Here is a 23,149-nt window from a genome sequence, read left to right on the forward strand (position 1 = left end):
AAAGATGAATTACTTCAAAACTCTGGAATAATCTACCTTTATATATATATATATATATATATATATATATATATATATATATATATATATATATATATATATATATATAAACGATTGCATGGCACCAGTGTCCCTGAGTATTCTTACTTCTTCCTGGTCCTCTCTTATCCCACTCAGTGATATTAACCCTTTCGACACAAAGGGCCGATAACTCTCATCAATTCTTTCCTCAGTATGCACAGCGACTGCAGATTTAAAAGTTTTCACAAACCCCACGCTCTTTGGTTGTGGTTGCTGCTTGCGCTTCAACACCAAGCAATCAGCGATCACGTGCCCTTTTTTGTGACATTGAAAACATTCACCCTTCTATTTATTATGGGGGGGGGGGCTAAAACTGGAATGTGACGTTTGAGATTGCGAACTGTCAATCTGTAACTTTTCAGGACGTGCAGAGGCAAATGCATTCTTGTGGGTTAAAATAAACTCATCTTCAAGTACAGCTGCATGTGACAAAGTAGTCACCTGTTCAATAACTACTAATCATACTAATCATTGACTACTAAGCGTTCAGATAAGCATCCCTTAAATTCCTCTAGCAATATCAACTCCCTTAAGGAGTAAAAATCACTCACTTTACTGGCAGCGCACCATTTATCAAACAACACTCCCTTCTCCCTAGCAAATTCCACAAATGTTGGTGTAGGACTCTTTTTGTACTTCCTAAAACGTTAATGCTCACTTCATGAACAAAAGCCTGCCCACCCATGGAATTAGGAAACAAACAGAGAACTTGTTTTGCTTTGTGTAAATTTAATTTGTACAGTTGGATGCTCTTATGTTCATGCATACTGAAAATTAGACTTGTTTCAACAAAAGGAAAAAAGACATGTCAGACAAACAGCCTATAAAAATATCCCCCACTAATACAGAAACATAACATTGTGTAGTAAGCATAAGAAAACCCTGACAAAACTGCATTATTTGCTTTAATATTATTTGCTTTCCTAAGATTTAGTTTTTGCTAGGTTAAATCACCAAACAGCAGCAAAAAGTCCACTAACAATAAGATGGAAATCCCCAGATTTACAATCTACCTCAGTGTTATAAACATGTTCAGTCTCCAGAGATAAAAAATACAGGTTCCCGGAAACTGACTGAACTGAATTTAAATCACATGACAAATAAACATTACTGACATTAAATCTAGCCAAGGGATTGTTCACCAAAAAAAAACAAAAAAAACAATCGCATACAGGTTTGGAACAACATGAGGGTGAGTGAATAATGACATCATTTTTATTTTTCGGACACCTATAACTTTAAGTATTATAACTACATCTCAGTTTTATAAATAAGCTGACTGCCAAAGCTATAGCAGCGTTGAGGTACTGGAGTTATGTAAGAGTGAACTGCTCTGAGTGAGGGTCATACTTCAGTGGATAAAACAGCAAAGCAAACAAAGTCGCATCTACACAACCAACGCCATGAGTAGATGTACATTATACCACATTTTATTATTATTTAACCTTTGAAGGCCGTATTTGGTATTACTAATACCAACTGTTCCAGACAATTGTGTTTAAAATATAGTATTTCAATATAATTTAGATTCTAAAGCACATTGACGTTTACATGAAGAGCTGCTTCTCTGTAATGATTCAAAAGACAGTCTGGAGAAATGTAGGCTGTCAGAACAGCAGTATTCATTTTCTCCTCAAAACAAAGTAAGTTAAATGTAAAATGCAGAAATATGCCAAGACTCATAAGTATCCTTCAATTATTTGTAATTTGTTACAATATGGCTCCGTACACCTTGTACACTTGCTTTTTCAGCAATCATTTTGCATAGAGAATCCAAATTAATTCTTATATATTGCACATCTCAGACAAAAAAGTTACAAATGCTATTGGTGAAGTGGTACACTTTTAAAAGATACTAATATGTAGCATTTACAGTAAGACACTAATATCCACCCTTTAGGGGTAAATAAAGTACAAAAGTATACCTTTTGGAAAGGTACTGCCCCAGTGACAACTTTTCAGTGACAATCTTTTTGTCTCAGAGTGCATTTAATTCCCCTGATAAAATTCGATTTTAAAGAGAATATAGATGTTTCTATACATCTATATACTGAGAAGCACTTTCAGGTTGCTTAAAAACAAGCATAAAGACCACGAAGACTATAATCACAATTTCTGAGAAAGGAATCAACCACCCTTTATGGCTGAAGTGCAATAGACCACTATTTTACATTTTTAAAAGGCAATCATTTTGCCATGTTTTAGAATGTTTTAAAAAAGTATTACATTGTCCAGCAAGCTATTATGTTTCCCTTTTAAAGTAATCACACTCCCTGTTAATTTGTGAGTCTTTATAAGGATTTTGTGCTTCCACATTGCAAACGTGGGTTTTGTATTTCATTCCACATGACAAAAATCATGTGCGGCAGAAATCTGTGGACTAAAATGATTTCTCTGTAATAGCAAGGGTGAAATTTGTCTACGTTTGCAGCAGGGATATGCAGACCAGCAGTCCTTACACCAAGGTGGGATGTAGGTTTGAGGCCAGCCTTTTGCAAACACATGCCCATGTAAACATCATCAATGGGCAGCAGATATATAGAACGAGACATGCTGTAGATTGTTTTTGCCGTGAAGCCGGAGAGAAGAAAGCCTCCTCCGCCACAGTACGGAGGATAGCTTTCAGACTCCTGAACCTGCACCGGGATATAGTATTTACTTGAAGGATGTCTGATAGGACCTACGTTCTGGATGAGGTGCCCTGTAAAGAGATGTTTACTTCCATCGTTGCCCGTCTGACCTTGAAGATACTCAACCATGTTAAACGTATTAGCAAAAATGTCATCGTCTCCATTTAAAAGAAATCTGGTGTGTGGGCACCATCTTTCCATCCACTCTAAGAAAAGGATCTGCTTCAGTGTGAGGTTAAAGAAAGAATCATTGAAGTCCCACTGTAAAATGTCCTTGTTCTCACTGTTCTCCAGCTTCAGTAGTTTATTCAACCTTTGCTTCTCAAAGCCAGTTCCACTTGTTCCGATAATGAAGACTCTCCGGATCCACACACCTTTGTGCAATCTTTCTTTAGCCCATGTTTTCCGCAGAACTTCTCGTCGATCGTAATTCTCTGGAGAACTCTTGATGACCAGCAGAAGGAAGACATTTGCAGAGTTTTGCGGTCCGCCACACTTATTATGCAGGTCAAGAAGCATGGGAAAACTCCTACAGTGTTGGTAAAGCAGGAAGTCTTTAATATGATTTGGCAGAGTAGAAAATCCATTCACATCATAAGCAGACATATTCTGCTGACAATCCGGATACACAGGCTGGATGGTTTCGTATCTGGGGAAACTGTCTTTGCTCTTCAGTGTCACTTCACTTTCAAAACTGTTTTTGTTCATGATAATGACCAGGCATACAACACCTGTCAGAAGTAGCACTATCATCTGAAAGATTTTCCTTCTCATCTTTGCACCTGTTTAAAAACAGAGAGATAATAGATTTTAATATTTCTCAAATACAGAAGTGTTTGAAGTTTGCCAAGAACTTTACAACATGAATCACAGTACAAAACAAATTTGGGAAAATAATTACTAAATAATTTGAACTAATACTCAAATTTAAAACAAAAGTGCATATAGATGTGTTTGTTATAGAACATTCAGCAGATGTTGACACTGGGGACAGGGGGGTCATGACCCTTGCATTTTTGAAAAGACAGCAATCAACCCCCGCACTTTTTATAAGGGAAAATTATGGCATTATTTTACTGGAACATGTAGAGCGCATCTTTGGAATTAAGAGCTTTTATGATATAAAACCTATAGAAATGGAACATAGATTTTTTTTATTTAACATTCTTACAACTTCACTGAACTCCTTTTAATAATAGTTTAAAAGTTACAAAGTTCTTTTTTAAAGAAATATTGAAGGCTATAATATGGTTCATTTTAGACAAATAAAGCAAACATTGATGTATGTCCATGGGTTTGCTCACTGAACTTTGCCATCAACTGATCAGTGTTCATAAAATGCTCAGAAATCAGTGAATTTCTCAAATTTCATGATGTTGTGGATAGGGTTGGGTATTGTTTGAATTGAATCCATTTAGATTCTTATTCTGCTTATTGATTTCAATTCTTATCGATCCCAGTTTAGATTCTAAAATTCTAAAAAGTAAAAAAGTAAAACATTTTAACCTGTGTTCATTTAGCCTACTTATTGATCATTTGTTTGCTAAAAAAAAAAATTAAAAAAAAAAAAAATAAAATATTTTCATATTTATATATTTCCTTGACCAGTTTTTAGCCTTAGTACACAGTAAAAAACGTTGGGTTGTTTTTTAACCTAACCGTTGGGTTCCACATATTGGGTCAATGTGTCAATTTGTTGGGTAATTTTTTTTTTCGTCGTTGGGTTATTTTTAGTTACAACCCAGCTGTTGGGTTAAATATGTTTTCCTCTTCACTCCAGTTCAAATTTTAATGGTCCAGTCAGCGACTCAGCGGACATCAACAGCAGCCTGCATGATTACGAGGTAAGTAACTGCTAATATAATTGTATGATATAATTGTGATATCATTAAGTAATGTGTACTGATACGTTTATTGTAATTTTTTATGCGTTAAAATTTTTTTAATTCCCTTTAGTCCATTTTTCCCCCCAGACAATCAGATCGATGGTACATGAATGCTGTTCCTGTTTGTTCGCTAGCATTAATACATAAAAAGATTAGCTGCAAAACCGTTTAGATAAGTAGTTCTTAACGTTAATAAAAATGTACGGTGAAATGTGAAAGTTTGACTAAATTATTAGAATCAAGCTAGAAAAGCCGCACGGACCTTTTATCGGATCGGACCAGTGAATGAAGCTGCTCGAGTTGAGCTCACACATCAGTCATGCGACAGACAACAGACTCCATGAGAATCGTTTGAATGAACCTGCAATTTTCTGTTATAAAAGTTCTATACCCAGACGAAAGTAAAGAGCGCAATCATGAGGCAATCCGCTTTTCAGTGGAAATTTTATACCAGTTCCCCAAATTTACATAACGTTAATGTAACTCCTACAACAAACCTTTAAGAGGGGAGCGTAAAAAAGAAATATTTGTCATAGTGCACCAGCACTAATTAATTGTACAGTAAAAGTGTTTTTATGTTATTTTTATTAAAAGTGTTAATTCATATTGGATATTGTTATGCATCTATTAGAATACCCTATAATTGCAGCCATTTCTCTTTTATGAAGCTAGACTGATTTACATGTTTTTTAAATGTGTTGTACTAAATGTGTTTATACAGTGGACTTTTTCGTGAAGGAAAATTTGCAACAATAGAACCTGTTAATTGAAACATTTCAAGGTTACAGTGCCCCGTGTAGTCAAGTCACATTTATGTCTTTTGTATAAGACACTTGTTGTACAATACAAATAGTTCCAAGAAGATATTTTGAAAAAAAAAAAAAAATGATGACAGAATTTTCATTTTTGGGTGAATTATCACTTTAACCAATTTAAATTCGCTATAGCTTTTAACTCATTTAAATTCACTCATTTGTAAAGTGAGTGTATCAATGAAATATCATGACAATGCATGTTACTTTTTTTTTGTTCTTTTAAGGTTGGCACTAATATAGTTGAATCACAAGACAATCCAGAATCCACGTCCTAGTGCTTGGTGACAAGGAAAACTCCTCCCAAGTTTTTATTATTTTAAACGGGGAGGCGATGGAACAGAAGACAATACTACAAGCAGTCGATCTGTGTTTCAAACTTTTCTTTGTATATGACATCTACTACCCAAAGCCCTCTGCTCCCATTTTAGAGTTTTTGGAACACACAGTCTTTAATAGTCTCTTCTGCACACTGTCTCTTCCTTAAAAACTTTGTATTTAGTAAAAAAAAAAAAACTTTTTATTTCATTGATCATCAGTAGGTCCAGCAGCTAGCATAATATTACTTGATTTTATGTACATTTTATTTGAAAGTGAAGTTGTGACATTTGCCAAGTATGGTGACCCACACTCTGAATTGGTGCTCTGCATTCAACCCATCCAAGTACACACACACACGCACACACACACAGCAGTGAGAAGTAAACACACACAGTGAGCAGCTATAGAGCAGTGAGCAGCTATATCCAGCACCCGGGCAGCAACTGGGTGTTCAGTGCCTTGCTCAAGGGCACTTCAGTCATGAGTATTGAGGGTGGAAGAGAGTGCTGTTCATTCACTCTACCCCACCTACAACTCATGCCAACACCGAGACTCAAACCGGCAACCTTCTGGAAACTAGTCCAACTCTCTAACCATTAGGCCACAGCTGTGTCAGTTGTGTTTTTACACATTCTTGTACATTTAAATAAAATATTTCACAATTTATTTGTAAATGTGTTATTTGCATATTAAAATAAAACCTAGTTTCGTAATATAGTTGTGTATGTAACTTTTTATACAAATACTGATAAATAATTAACTCAACTTTTGGGTAACTTTTAACCCAACAGGATTTTAACCCAATTCATTGGGTTAAAATAAACCACAGATGGGAAGGTGCTATATCAACCCATTGGGTTACTGGTCGGGTTATTTTTAACCCAACATTTTTTAGTGTGTAGCCAAGTACCAGTAGGCCCAGGTGTGACCCTGGGGCCACGAGAACCTATAACAAGCCAAAAGGTCTTCATGTTTTTACAACTGATTTGCACCCTTTACTCTTAGAATCATCTTTGAGAATTTGATGTGTTGTATTAATTTGATATCTTTGAATTGACTATGTAAATTGGCATAATACATATTTACCTGACTGATAATAAATTGTTATATTTGATTTATTTTGATATTTATGAAATCCTTTTTCAAGTAGATTAATGTGTAGTGGTATTTCCACAAATCTGCATTCAGGACAGATCATACTGAAGCACCAATGGATGAACCATGGGGAACACCATTAGGGATCTTCTGATTTCTGACTGTCACTGGCTTAAGAACGTGTAGCTCTGTAGTTATAGAGAAAGATACACTTTTTGTTATGAGCTTGCAGGGTGTAGCTAACTTAAAGGTGTTAAAACCACTCTACATCCTTTGAGTAAGTCCAGAACTGATGAGTTTGTGTCAGTGGCTTCACTATCATCCGAGTGCAATTCCTATGTGATACCGGTCACTAATGAATGAATAATTGAAAGTATGGTATTTCCAGAATACTAGGGGTGCTCCGATCACTCCGTTACTCCGTTACTACACAGAGCCGTTGTTAATAGAGAAGATGCGCAAATCCACTTCATTTTCAGCGTTTTTTGGCGCATCTTCTCAGTTAACAACGGCTCTGTGTAGTAACAGCTGCTCTATGTGAAATCACGCACCTGATGGAATTAACAGCTGATTAGAGAACCAGCTTTACTGACGAGATGCGCATTAACGATCGGCCGATCGTGATCGGAGCACCCCTACAGAATACCCAAATATCTAAATTAATAAACAATCGATATCTGTGATCAGCTTTTGATAGAAATATTGCCTAAATGTAATGATCAAGTGAAATTAAAGTCAGATTGAACACAATCTAGATTAAAATGTAAAATGAATCCTGATCAATTCAGAAGCACAAGTAAAAGACCGAATATGCATTAAACCTTCGGCCACTGGATTCGGCTTTTTGGGCCGGCGGGTGGATTCTTACACCTTTCTTAATTGGGCAGCATTATGAAAATCTGTTCACATCATTAAGTGGGAGCATGTTAGAATAAGCCGTTGCAAAATTTGATTAGGAATAAAATAATTAGGAGTGGTTGACTTTTAACTTTTATAAAGAATATATTTTTGGATTTGAGACTTAAGTCTTTGCAAATTTAAATATCTTCTTTTTGCACCAAGAGCTTGTAACACTCCAAAGAGAAAGGAACAATTTTAATTGGATATTATGACCCCTTTAACCTGTTTAGTTTTACTAAAATGGTTTAGTGCAACAGGTTTCCACGCAATTTTCTAGTAATGTCAACTAATTCAGGTTGAGTGAAAGAAATAACTCGACACAACAGGTACCAAAGTGCCAGGGGGTCCACAAAATAATTTGCTATAAGCTACCCTATTTTCTGGACTGTGAGTCATGCTTTTATCATGAAACATGCTGCGATTTTTTCCAAAGTAAGAATGCATTTAATGTCAAATAATCTAAATGTAGACTTTTAAAAGTAAGCGAGTCAGATGTGTTTTGGTTCATTTGTGGAGCGTGTCAGAAATATACAAGGAGCATCCTCTTTTTAAAGTAATTTTAAATTTAGGAAAAAAAAAGAAGCAGCATTTTTTAGTTTTGAAAAATGTCCTACTTTTATCTGTATGACTATAAATGACAAAGTATTGTTTCTGCTGCTGAGGAAAACAATCCTAGGGATCGCGCTGGCACATAGCTTGCTCACACAACACATTCTGGCAGTGCTAACTTAACACGCTGCCCTCATTATTAAAGTAAATCAGTCAGCCAAACATATTAAAAGTTATTATGCTTAATTTTAATTTGTCTGTTGTACATTAAAGGGTGTCATTACCTGTCTACTTGCTGTTATTCCAAACAATTTTCTCCACATGTGAAGGATGCAGATTTATTTTTATATTTATTTAAGACCTGACTTTAGCATGAAGCCTTAGTTAGCATACAAATGTAATCGCAAAAAATTGTCACTTAAGAATGTGAGATGCACGAGCCCAACGTTAGTGCAGATTCAGATTTGATTCCAATACATTTGTTGAGGCTTGGCGTTTTAAAATAAAGTTTGTTTTTTTTGAAGGTTAGTGTATATACAGTAGTGTTCAAAATAATAGCAGTACAATGTGACTAACCAGAATAATCAAGGTTTTTAGTATATTTTTTATTGCTACGTGGCAAACAAGTTACCAGTAGGTTCAGTAGATTGTCAGAAAACAAACAAGACCCAGCATTCATGATATGCACGCTCTTAAGGCTGTGCAATTGGGCAATTAGTTGAAAGGGGTGTGTTCAAAAAAATAGCAGTGTCTACCTTTGACTGTACAAACTCAAAACTATTTTGTACAAACATTTTTTTTTTCTGGGATTTAGCAATCCTGTGAATCACTAAACTAATATTTAGTTGTATGACCACAGTTTTTTAAAACTGCTTGACATCTGTGTGGCATGGAGTCAACCAACTTGTGGCACCTCTCAGCTGTTATTCCACTCCATGATTCTTTAACAACATTCCACAATTCATTCACATTTCTTGGTTTTGCTTCAGAAACAGCATTTTTGATATCACCCCACAAGTTCTCAATTGGATTAAGGTCTGGAGATTGGGCTGGCCACTCCATAACATTAATTTTGTTGGTTTGGAACCAAGACTTTGCCCGTTTACTAGTGTGTTTTGGGTCATTGTCTTGTTGAAACAACCATTTCAAGGGCATGTCCTCTTCAGCATAGGGCAACATGACCTCTTCAAGTATTTTAACATATGCAAACTGATCCATGATCCCTGGTATGCGATAAATAGGCCCAACACCATAGTAGGAGAAACATGCCCATATCATGATGCTTGCACCTCCATGCTTCACTGTCTTCACTGTGTACTGTGGCTTGAATTCAGAGTTTGGGGGTCGTCTCACAAACTGCCTGTGGCCCTTGGACCCAAAAAGAACAATTTTACTCTCATCAGTCCACAAAATGTTCCTCCATTTCTCTTTAGGCAAGTTGATGTGTTCTTTGGCAAATTGTAACCTCTTTTGCACATGCCTTTTTTTTAACAGAGGGACTTTGCGGGGGATTCTTGAAAATAGATTAGCTTCACACAGACGTCTTCTAACTGTCACAGTACTTACAGGTAACTCCAGACTGTCTTTGATCATCCTGGAGGTGATCATTGGCTGAGCCTTTGCCATTCTGGTTATTCTTCTATCCATTTTGATGGTTGTCTTCCGTTTTCTTCCACGTCTCTCTGGTTTTGCTCTCCATTTTAAGGCATTGGAGATCATTTTAGCTGAACAGCCTATCATTTTTTGCACCTCTTTATAGGTTTTCCCCTCTCTAATCAACTTTTTAATCAAAGTACGCTGTTCTTCTGAACAATGTCTTGAACGACCCATTTTCCTCAGCTTTCAAATGCATGTTCAACAAGTGTTGGCTTCATCCTTAAATAGGGGCCACCTGATTCACACCTGTTTCTTCACAAAATTGATGACCTCAGTGATTGAATGCCACACTGCTATTTTTTTGAACACACCCCTTTCAACTAATTCAACTAATTGCCCAATTGCACAGCCTTAAGAGCGTGCATATCATGAATGCTGGGTCTCATTTGTTTTCTGAGAATCTACTGAACCTACTGGTAACTTGTTTGCCACGTAGCAATAAAAAAATATACGAAAAACCTTGATTATTCTGGTTAGTCACATTGTACTGCTATTATTTTGAACAATACTGTATATATAGAGAATGCACAATGACTTTGCTTTGGAAGTTTAGTTGGCGGAGTAAATAAAACTCACCATTTTGTTTGATGTCATTATTCAATAGGACTACTCAATATTAATGAAATAAACTCAATATATATACTTAATACTTAATATATACTTAATTTTTAATACCATTCACCATGGAGAGAGCGGAGGTATTAATAGTATTCATAATGTGAACACTATAACAACGCGGAGAGAAGGCACAAGGACTTTGCTTTGGAAGTTTAGTTGGCGGAGAAAATAATACTTGAAGTTTTTTTTGACATCATTTAAAATGCCTACTCAATATTAATGAAATATACTCAGCTAATACAAAGTTATGACTGCTGTATTTACACTTCAATATCCTACCGGTCTGCACTTGACTGCGCATTTATCTGCTTAGATCATTTGTGAACTATACAACTCACAATGATGTTGTTAAAAAGCCTTATTATCTGCTTTTTTGGAACATCCACACACACACAAAATAAAAAAATTCCTGCTTGCACTTTCTCATTTTACATTTTATTTTATGTGTTGTAAAATAGTCCTTTGCAATTTGTGCCGTAGTATATTCCAGAGGTTTTTCTGAAGGCATAGCCTACTGTAGGTTTTGTGAGAAACAACCCAAAATGGTAAGTTATTAGCCTTAATTTAAGAAAATCTTGTGTTGCAGTTCAGTATGCAAGTGCGCAGCAGTTCACGCCCTTTAAACACGGCATGTGTTCTTTTGAGATAAAAGGGGTACCTTAAAAGGATACTCCACCCAAAATAAAAATTAATATAATGACTGCAACGCTTCTTTATTTCAGGCATTAATATGAAGGTAATATGAAAAGAAAATGTCATCAAAACTTTCATGGCCGAAATGTGAGTTTACAGGTATGCTTTAAACACCATAAATTATATAAAATATACATTATTCATTATTCACGAGTTCACATCTACGTATATTAATACTGTAAGTTTATGCGTATTTGGCGTGCTGTCCGGGTTGTGGTAAGAGTAGATGGATCTATAAGTGAGGAGAAATGGGGTGGAGGAGGGATGCTGAAAACTGTCAATGAACAGAGATAGGTTCTGCTGTTATTTATACCTTGTCATGAGTTGATTACTGATTGGTCTCCACTTGTGTTAATCAGGTTAATGAACTGCGACTGTTCCTCCCGAACTTTGTTATAAAACAGCATTTAGTAGATTGAAAAAACACTCTCAAAAAGCATGTGTTGATTTTTTTTTTACCTAGTTTAAACATGTTTGAAAACTATAACCAGGCTCTCAAACTAACATTTCAAAACCATAGCACCACTGAAAAAGCACAACCATTTTGCCGAACTATAAACACTATTCCCCTGCTTTAACAAATGAGTCAGATTTTAGTTAACTGTTCCTGCAAAACTCTACACACAAATCCCTATATTTCTTAGTGCTTACACCTTGTGGTCATTTAAAAAGCACTAGCATAGCATTCAATACATTTCACTCAAGTCTGCACAGTTTGAGCTCAATTAGCACACAATTACACAAGTGGAAACACTAGAAGTCAAAATTGATCACACACCAATCCGAACCTTCGATGGATAAAGAGCCAAAGGCAGCTTACAATTTTTTTCTCAGTGGCTTTTCTCAGTGGGGGGGGGGGGGGTTCAGACCACTTGTAAAACTGTAACTGTGGATCATATCCAGTCTTTTTCAATCAATATCCCACATACAATGATGTATAAATTTGTACTTTTGAAAATGAATATATGGAATACATAAGAAGTGCAGCCTTCTGCATTTCCCTACAGTAACCGTCATCCAAACTGTTGTCCAACTTCTTTGTCCAACTTTTGATGCAGTGTTATATTGACATATCTTGTTTGTGAACAATGACACAAGGACATCAGACATGTGGGAGGATTTTACCCCCGCTGCCTGCCCAAGGCCAGTAAAAGCTGTGATGTTCAGGTTCTTTGGCCTGTTCCAGACCAAAAACGCGATTGGGGCAGAATAATTATTTTTGATGTTGATTGCTGTATTGTACTGTACTCTATGGCCGAAATGTTCGCCGTCGGTGTAGGAATGAGTGAGTGTATGGGTGAATGTGAGGCAATTTGTAAAGCGCTTTGGATAACCATGGGGTCTGTTGAAAGCGCTATATAAATGCAGTCCATTTACCATTTTACATTAAAGTAAGGCATAAAACATTTGGGGAGTACCACACTTATTAGCCATTTTTGTAGTATTGTTTTGAATTTATCTCATCAGTGTGTAAAACTGTGTTGAAGGGTGTGTGTTTTTGACTGTTTGTGTGTCCTATCTGAGAGCAAAGTTTGGTTTTTCAGCAAGATAGATCTGTTTTGAGTGTAGAGCTTCATTTTGACCTGAATATAGGAAGTTTGGGGAATTGAGTTAGAAGTTATGGTAACACTTTAAAATAATGGTCCATGTTAATAAGTAACTACGCAGGGAGTAATAGGTAGTACTACAACTTAATACTATTAACTAATATAGAAGCAAGATTAACTAAGCAGTAAGTAATAGCTCATTTAGGACATAGGTAGTTCCTTATTAGGTATTTGATAATTACTAAAGAAAAATATCGTCATTGAGAACTACTTTGGAACAATGGCCAACTAATGAAGAATAACCAATTAATTACTAATCACAACAGCTACGTCTATAAAGTGAACAATTAGCTTCTTTATGGAAATGTGTATATATATATATATATATATATATATACTATCCATATGATATATTTAATGAGCTCCAAGTTCAATGTCTCCAACTCTAATAACTTTAACGTTAGTGATATTATGCTGGGGAGGGCTTCTCTTTAGGAAGTGACAATAAATAATGATGTCCTCTTGTCAAAACATATTTGCATCCTTCATGAAAACATTGACTGCATTTATAGTGTTAAGCACAAAACAACATCTTCCAGATTACAATGTCTGGTAGAATATCACTAGTTCCTCACAGAAATATATGGCTGTACAGTATGTTTCAGATAATTTTATTGTAAATTACTTGTGAAATCCATGACTCATTACTCGAGTGTTCAACATGATCTCATGAGAATACGTGTGTATTTTTACATTAAATGTGGTTCTATCACACGTATATTTACTTACGTTTTCATGCACATAGAAACGTACAATTTAGACGTATTTATAGCAGTAAAACGTACAAATACTTACGTGTTAGCAGCTAAAGTGTGAATATGAATTCCCATGTATTAATATTAAAATCGTGGCTTTAATGATTTAAATCTGTTGTATTTAATTGTCATATCAATACATGTTTTTATTCAATTTATTGAAAGCAGTTTACTCGTCTATTTAATAGGAAATAACATTTCTGTGCATGCTGCAAACCATAGATACACACAAAAGCACAGCATACAATTACAAATCACATCCATTTTATTTGTTTGTTGTACTGCATATCTTTAGAATCCAGATGTTTGCAAGGAACATATCCAAATTCAGCCCTTTATCAATGGATCTTCATGTTCATTCTCAGCAACAGCATCCGTCACAGTCAAAGCTCGCGCTCGTTATGATTCGAATTTGAAAATAGCGCCAGTGCGCCACGTTACGACATGGTTTACGGCACTGATATCGAAAGCTCATTGGTCCTCATCCAATTCGTCACAGATTGCGACATGTCGTTTTTCAGTTTATGACATTTGAGCAAAGGGCAAGGAACTCGACCGGAAGTTGAAGTCGGGTGGGGGCTGCCATCTTTTAGCAGAACTTCACTTGCGTTAGCCTTCCCATTGACTCCCATTCATTTTGGCGTCACTTTGACAGCTAATAACTTTACATCTGAGGCGTTTAAAGACTCTGTTTGTCCATTATTTATTTCTAAAGATACACAACAATGTATAAAGGGCTCCATTACCTTCTATGTTACATTATGGCCCCGTATAAACAGTTTTTGTAAAAAATAGGCTAACGATTGCGTCATAACCACTCGGCTCGCTGTCGCATTACCGTACAGACAGGTGGAGAAGCTCGCAGGCAATTAACTTAATATGGCGTACTGGCGTTACATTTTAAAATACTATACAAAACAATTAATCAGAATACTTACTCCCCGCTCAAGCTCGCCGTCTCTGCAAGATTAACGATGGCAGTTTACACGCACAGCCACTTAGAAGATTTACATCTGTCAGACAGGTTGCTGACGTCGTCAAGCTTCGTTTGAGTCTGCGCATCAGAAACGGAAGTGCTAAAAAACGCTAAAACTGGGCTTCATTTGTCTCAATTGAGTTCCAATGGGGTCGCTGTGTCCATTTCTTTTACGGTCTATGCATTTGAGTACTGCGCCAGTGCGCCTTCACGGAGAGAAGACAGATCCATAATTTTGTGGATTAATAAATTAAATTCTGCTCTGTACCCTATAAAAACTATTACCTCCATACAGAGGACTGCGACTGGAACTCATTATCATTTGAACTACTTTTGGTACCACTTTTGATATTTTCGCAAAAAATAAATGATTAACGTTACGTTTATTTGTTTGTTATTTGTTTATTTATAACAGTAACGTTATGTAGTTTTAAGAAATGTTGTCTTTAAAATAAAAAATCTATCAGTGAAATCTTTCACTGCAGGTCACTAGTAGTTCATGCGGACTGACAAGGTAACACTTGAGTAATTAGTCAGGAGTTAACATGTTTTTCACTTTAAAATAATGGGCCAGATCACTAGTAGTTCCTGCGGACTGACAAGGTAACACTTGAATAATGAGTCATGGATTTCACAAGTAATTTACAATAAAATTATCTGACACATACTGTACAGCCATATATTTCTGTGAGGAACTAGAGATATTCTACCAGACATTGTAATCTGGAAGATGTTGTTTTGTGCTTAACACTATAAATGCAGTCAATGTTTTCATGAAGGATGCAAATATGTTTTGACAAGAGAACATCATTATTTATTGTCACTTCCTAAAGAGAAGCCCTCCCCAGCATAATATCACTAACGTTAAAGTTATTAGAGTTGGAGACATTGAACTTAATGGAGCTCATAAAATATATCATATGGATAGGCTATATATATATATATATATATATATATATATACGTTTCCATAAAGAAGCTAATTGTTCACTTTATAGACGTAGCTGTTGTGATTAGTAATTAATTGGTTATTCTTCATTAGTTGGCCATAGTTCCAAAGTAGTTCTCAATGACGATATTTTTCTTTAGTAATTATCAAATAACTAATAAGGAACTACCTATGTCCTAAATGAGCTATTACTTACTGCTTAGTTAATCTTGCTTCTATATTAGTTAATAGTATTAAGTTAAGTGTTAATGTAGTACTACCTATTACTTCCTGCGTAGTTACTTATTAACAACGGACAATTATTTTAAAGTGTTACCGAAGTTATGGATTTGTGTTTACTGTTTTAAGAATACGAGGCATAGTTTCAAGGAAAGTTTTAAAGCAATTGAGAAAAACTGTAAACTGAGCAGTGTGTGTGTGCGTGTGTTTTCTTGTTTTTTTTTCTTCATGTTTGACTTACTGTATTTTATTATGATAAAGAGGCTACATTTTCAACTGTGTGTGCGCATGCGGCGCCGCTGCAATCACTTGAATTTTTATGACTTCTTTTAGTCAAAGACAATCCGAATTGTAAAATGTTTGCCTTTATTTGTGTACATTCACAATAAAAACAAATCTCTGTTCTTTTGTTAAATAAGTCTAAAGAAAAATAGGATGCCACTTTCTGCCGGCCGAAAAATGAACCGAAACTTAGTTTTCTTCAATTTTCTTACAAGATTCAAGTTAAAATATATTTGAGGTTAATGTTGCAAATGAAAACTGTTCAGCTTTCAGGAAATTACTGTCTGTTTTTATCTGGGTCTATTTCAGGAATGGGCCTAATGCTGCAGCATCAATAGCACCCACCTTAATCCGGCCCTGACCAAGGCCAGTGTAGTCTGTGATGTTATAGAGGTTCTTTGGCCTGTTCCAGAACAAAAACAGGAAATAGAGCAGAATACTTATTTTTGTTGTTGTGTGCAGTATTGTAATTTACTCTATGGCAGTGCTTTCCAAACCTATCCTAGAGGCACCACTGCCCTGCACCATTTGCGTGTCTCCCTTATCTAACAAACTAACAATATTGTATTGTATTGTACTGTATTGTAAATATTGTAAAAAAATTTATCCAACAATACAAAATGTTTAGAGCAGGAGGTCCTTCAGGACAGGTTTGGGAACCACTGCTCTACAGTACATTAAATTAATGAATAAAACATGTAGGGAGTACCCAACTTATTACTGGTTTTTGTAGTATTGTTTTGAAATTATCTCATCAGTGTGTAAAACTGTGTTGAAGTATGTGTGTTTTTCACTGTTTGTGTGTTATATCTGAGAGAAGTTTTTTTATTTTTTTGTCAGATTTAGTTGTTTTGAGTGAAGAGCTCCATTCCTGAACATAGGAAGTTTGGGGAATTGAGTAAGAGGTTATGGATTCGTGTTTACTGTTTTGAGAATGCAAGGCATAGTTTCAAGAAATGTGTTTAAACAATCAAGAAAAACTGTAATAAGTTGTTGTTGATTTAGAAACATGTTTCCAAACCGTAGAATATTGCTAGTATTCACACTGTACTTAACCCACACACAGTTTACATCCTAAGCATTCAGTTTTCTTTATATTTCAAAGGCATGAATTTGGCAGTCATTTTTAATTTAGACAACTTTTTTGCTTCCAATGATGTCCTACCCTTATTGGACTACAAATTAAAGAGTATTAAAAGTGAAAGTGAAAGTGAAAGTGAAAGTGAAAGTGAAAGCCGTGACATTTGCCAAGTATGGTAGGCCATACTCGGAATTGGAGCTCTGCATTTAACCCATCCAAGTGCACACACAGCAGTGAGTTTTAAACAACAACCCGGAGAAGTGGACAGCTACATTCAGTGTCTGGAGAGCAACTGGGGGTTCAGTGCCTTGCTGAAGGGCACTTCAGCCATGGTTATTGAGGGTGGAAAGGGCTGTTCATTCATTTACTTTATGCTGCAGGTTATTATTAAGTTAGTGGTTCTAAATAGAAATAAATAAGCGTTAACAGCACATGACATCGTGAAAAACAGGGGGAAATATTAACAGTTGGTGAAACAACTACAGAAAAATTATAGAACTGTTACCTGATCAACCTTGCTTCCTTCTCACTAGTAGGCCCTCTGCTTTGCAGCACAGAACTATGATATGCTAAGGATAGGATCCCGTGACGCGATTGGTTATTGAATTTGGGACGTAAAAAGAAAATACTCAGCAATGGTGTGTTGATAAATGGATTGGCACATGGTTTGTCTAAAAGTATATTAAAAACACCACATAAACAAATAAACATCATTTAAAAAATGATTTTCACCCCAGGGGGACTTTAAGAATTTGCCATGGAGTGAGGGGGGAGTAAATGTTAATAGTATTCATAATGTGAACACTATAAAAACGCGGAGAGAAGGCACAAGAAAAAAAAAAAGGGAAATAAAACTTGAAGTTTTGTTTGACATCATTTAAAATGCCTACTTAATATTAATGAAATATACTCAGCTAAGTTATGACTGCTGTATTTACACTTCAATATCCTACCGGTCTGCACTTAACTGTAGGTGCACGTGCACTTTTATAAAATGGCATCATTGACACGTAGTGTTTCACATAAGGAAATTCATGCCGTTCACCAATCTCTCTCCCATTGAATATTAACAGAGCTCACGGTAGGGCTGCACGATTCTGGATAAATTGAGAATCACGATTTTTTGATCTCATATAGAGATTACGATTCTCCTACGATTCTTTATTATTATTACTATTAACATTATCATTATCACAAGTATATAAATTAATTATTTTATTTTGCAAGGATTCTTTAAATTGATCAAGTGTGACAAAGACATTTATAACAAAATATTTCTATTACACACAATTATTGTTCTTCTGAACTTTCTATCAAAGAAACCTGAAAAAAATCTACTCATCTGTTTTCAACATAATAATAATAATAATAATAATAATAATAATAATAATAATAATGTTTTTTTGAAAGGCAAAACAGCATATTAGAATGATTTCTGAAGATCATGTGACACTGAAGACTGGAGTAATGATGCTGAAAATACAGCTGCACACCACAGAAATAAATTACATTTTAAAATACATTCAAGTGAAAGCAGTTATTTTAAATGGTAAAAATATTTAAAAACTTTACTGTTTTTGCTGTACTTTGGATCAGATAAATATAGTTTGGTGAGCAGAAGAGACTTTAAAAAAACATTACACATCTTATGGTTCAAAAACTTTTGACTGGTAGTGTATATATAATATATTTAAAACCCCAGTTTTTTTAATATTGGAATGATGAAAAAGTTGTTTAGATCACTGATTCAACGACTCACTCATAAACCCACTACACTTGTTTCATTTCTGGATGAATCAGCGTTTTTGAACGATTCTCTTGAATGAAAAATTAATTCATTGACAAATAAATTAAGACACTTGTCGCCACCTATTGGTGAAACAATGCAATCGACACAAACGTTATTTAAAGCGCAGTACTTTCAAAAGGGGATTTGTTATATTTTGATCGCTGCCATATAGACATTAATGTTTATATTTAAACTATAAACTTTATCCCAGTATTTCTGTGATAATATAAATGACTGTAAGACAGATATAATACTGTGTAGTTGAAAAGACTGTTTGTGAAGATGTTTCTTAACCAAACATGGTAAGAGCTCTCTCTGTGTCAGCGGCAGTGCGCGCACGGATTTGAATGATCCGGTAAGACTTTGTCAAAGGTTTAACAGACTCGGGGAATCGTTGTCTTTTAGAAATGAGATCGAGAGGGTGTCTGAATCGAGATCGCGATCTTTTAACGATTAATCGTGCAGCTCTAGCTCACGGTGCCACTAATTTTGTAATATGCCCTAAGCCATTAAACGTCACGTTATCTCTGAGCCTTTCGTTTTTCTTAGCATTCTTCTAACCAACATTAGCTTGATACTCGTTATGTATATAATAAATAACAAAGGTCTGCTTATTTGCACTCTTGCAGATTTCAATGAAATTGAATCCCCTGAAGCGCATGTGACTGTTATTGACTTGATAGGCAGATAAACAGTAAACTTCATTCCACCGACCTTCATCATCATCACGTAAATCAAAAATACATAATAAAATAAATAATAAAAAGATTAATAATGCTGTGAAATAGCCTATAACATTTATATATATATATATATATATATATTCAAAGTACAAACTTGATTAATTAACTCAAGGAACTTTTCTTTTTACTCAAGCAACACTGTTAATGTTTAAATTACTATATTTTGACTGTTTACTTTTTAATTTGAACTTTTTAGCAGTTTTAATAAATTCTGTATATGTGAGTTTGCTTTGTTCTTATTTCATACAAGGTCTGTTAAAAAATAACACACTTGGCACAAATTGTGTAATATACTTATGATGAAAAACACATTGGTTGAGTTACAATGAACACAACATATCTTGTCATTGACTACACAGAAGTGTGAAACAAACACAGCTTGTGCTATTTTTAAATCATTTCTGAGAGTGAATGGCAAGTTGTACTAATGGGCTATTTGGGTTAATTACATTTTTATTTTGAAACATGCAGTGCTTGTGTTTAGTTAGTATAAATCATAAAATAAAGTCGTTACTAGCGCATTGTGCATACACGGTGTACCTTGGACGGTCTGACTTAAAAAGATAGTTCACTCAAAAATTAAAATGTAAAAAAGAGATCATGATTCTCCTACTAACAGACAACAAAAATAGCATTTAATGTACTAAAGGTTCTGACAAAATGTGAATTATATATATATATATATATATATATATATATATATATATATATATATATATATATATATATATATATATATAAATAATTATTATTGCAAAATATGTACCTGGTCTGTGGCATTTCATCTTTTTGAAATCAAGAAGCAGAAGTTAAGTGACAATATGCAAATGCTACTGGCTGTATCACTGTTTACAGTATACCCCCTTTTGCACATAGGCCTACTGAATAGTTCATTTTAAGGTATTTGAAATAGGCTACATTGTCAATTGCAAAGTAAGTTCAATAGTAACTCATTTGCACTGAAATGCATTTTTTAAACTAACCAAAGTCGCCGCAATTCATTGTCGACGTTTTAGTGTTATATATAAAATGTACAGACCTCTTTCGCTCAACTTATATTTCAGACACGAGGATCATACCGAAACATTAAGAATCATATTCAGCTCAAACCCAGACTTACACACAGCTATCTTATTAGCGTTGAGTTTGCAACAGCTTCATTTTCTGAGCGAAATTATTGAAGACCAACAATGTAAACACCCATTTAAACCCATATAAAATTGAAATACTAAACTAAAAAGTATTTTCTCATTCTTGCGGAGAAAAGGAAACAAAGTGACTCGTTTGGTCTGACTCTAAAACAAAACAAGATTAAACCGATGAAAACATCTTACCTTACCGTTCATTAGCGTCTCTGGATATGTTTAGCACAAGTATTTTAGGTTTTGTTCATGTTGAAACGCGGTTGCACAACAACCCACACATCCTGCAGTCACAGTTCAAACTCTCTCCCCCTAATGAAGAAATCCTCGAGTATCCGCTGTCTCTAAAGGAAAAAAACGAAAGCAACAAAGATAGACAATAAATAAATAGCGCTTAATAATACCGTTATACGTATACATTCACACACATATAACCTACAGTTAAGAAAAAAAATAAGTATAAAAAATATATATATAATATTTTATGAACAATTCTGTCTTCTTTCCAACAAATACCAGAAAGAAGCGTTTCTAAAAAAAAAAAAAAAAAAAAAATAGTAAAATTAAATTGCTCGTGATCATCTGCAGGATGGAAATACTCAAACACTGCAGAGGCACATTTTCTATAAAACATTATTGACAGTATTATGAAATACATGCATTTACATGAGGACAGTAGAACAAACTGCAATCATTTGATTTTAGAGCAAAAAATGATTATGGGTGAACATGTCATGCTCGTCTTTGAATAATAATCCTGTTGACAGTAACGTGTAACTCGGCAAAATCTGTGAGGCTTATTTTTAGGTAGAGAGGAAAGAGGATGTACAACAGGATGTACAATGTGAAGGGAGCAATGGACCACCCCCAAAAGTAAGACTGAAACTTTTCTGTTTAAACTGAAAGTCGGTGGAAGAGGTTTTTCAGTATACACTTAATAAACTGCTTTTGTGCAGTAAAAGCTCATCATATAATAACTTGCCCACCTGCTAATCTTCAACATGTTTGCATAGCATACTGTTAGATTATACATACAATTTTGTGGAAGTTGTGGCCTAGTGGTTAGAGAGTTTGACTCCTAACCCTAAGGTTGTGGGTTCAAGTCCCATGCCAGCAATACCACAACTGAGCTGCCCTTGAGCAAGGCACTGAACCCCAACTGCTCCCCCTGCTTTGTGTGTTTGTGTGCACTTTGGATGGGTTAAATGCAGAGCATGAATTCTGAGCATGGATCACCATGCTGAATGTCATGTCATTTTTTTTATACCATGCTCTCTGCCTTATGTTTCTGTAAATTTGCCTCTCTGCAATCCCTCATCTCTTCTCACTCCTTTTCTTCTGTCTCACTCCCTCCTCTCTTTTGTTTTCTCTCTCAGTACTTCTCTCTATCTCAATGTCTACACACATGCCCACACATGTATGCGTCTTCAGGAGTTCAGATGTTCAGAGGAGGACTGCCCAAAGTTTATTGAGTTTAGACTGACTAAACTGTATAGTTCAGTTGAGAAAAGGTATCCTTCGCCAAGTGTGCTCCTAATATGTCCAGAAATCCCTAGCCATACTTCCATTTTATATAACATCCAGATGTAATCTACACATTTTGGGCTCTAGAGGTAGCATGAAGGAAAACTCTTGGTTTTCTAGACATTCCTATATGATGTAGTGTACAATTCTTATTGGATAAACCACTGCACCACCCCTTGCAATGCAACTATATAATGAATGGCTCTAATATAAACTTTGAAGAAGTTTGTGAACAGGCAAATTGGCTTCATGTTTATAATTCTTTCCATGCAAGAACTGAGAATAGTCGGGCAACATTGAAAGATAAAGAGCCTAAAAATATTTTTATTTATCAAATGGGGCTTGATTTTTTTCAGGTATTTCTACACACAGGTGAGAAATCATCATTAATGAATTATACTTACTGTCTGTTAAGAAATGGATGGATTTTCATGCCATGAATTTGGACTGTCCTATTTGGCAGAGTGGGTTACGCTCGTCCTGTGTAAGACATACGAGAAGAAAAGTATCGGGTTGCAACGACTGTTAATCTGCAGGTTATCCTCACAGTTGTGAAAAGGAGAATAGATGTTTTTTCTAAAATACATTTTTCATTACTTATTTGTAAAAAACGAATGATCGCATCATGAAAGGCTACCTATCTTTGCTACCTATTATCACATAGACATATTCAAAGGTCCTTCCAAGATTGATCTTTAAATGATTTGAGAGATGGTATAGTGAAGTTCTTGCAAGGCACTAAAACAAATAAACGCTAAATTGCAATTCTTCTAATTGTTTATGTATGTCCCTCCCTTGATCTGGACAGGATGGGTGAAACAGCAGTACAGATTCACCTAATG

At 35.2% G+C, this 23,149-nt stretch overlaps 1 protein-coding gene across 2 annotated transcripts; it reads right to left on the reverse strand.

Moving 5' to 3' along the window:
• Positions 1 to 797: 797 nt before the first annotated feature.
• LOC113077616 (N-acetyllactosaminide beta-1,3-N-acetylglucosaminyltransferase 3-like) lies at positions 798 to 21,550 on the reverse strand. Of its 2 annotated transcripts, none has more exons than XM_026249920.1 (3): positions 21,450 to 21,550; positions 20,981 to 21,127; positions 798 to 3,493 (listed from the first exon to the last, which is right to left on the reverse strand). In XM_026249920.1, exons 2-3 carry the CDS (start codon positions 20,985 to 20,987, stop codon positions 2,373 to 2,375), a joined length of 1,128 nt encoding a protein of 375 aa, XP_026105705.1. In that variant the 5' UTR covers positions 20,988 to 21,127; positions 21,450 to 21,550; the 3' UTR covers positions 798 to 2,372. The 2 variants fall into 2 exon arrangements, with proteins under 2 accessions (XP_026105705.1, XP_026105706.1); XM_026249921.1 differs by having other exon boundaries at positions 20,976 to 21,127.
• Positions 21,551 to 23,149: the final 1,599 nt, after the last annotated feature.

The sequence above is a fragment of the Carassius auratus genome, unplaced genomic scaffold (assembly GCF_003368295.1).
Source record: "Carassius auratus strain Wakin unplaced genomic scaffold, ASM336829v1 scaf_tig00022917, whole genome shotgun sequence".
NCBI lineage: Eukaryota > Metazoa > Chordata > Actinopteri > Cypriniformes > Cyprinidae > Carassius > Carassius auratus.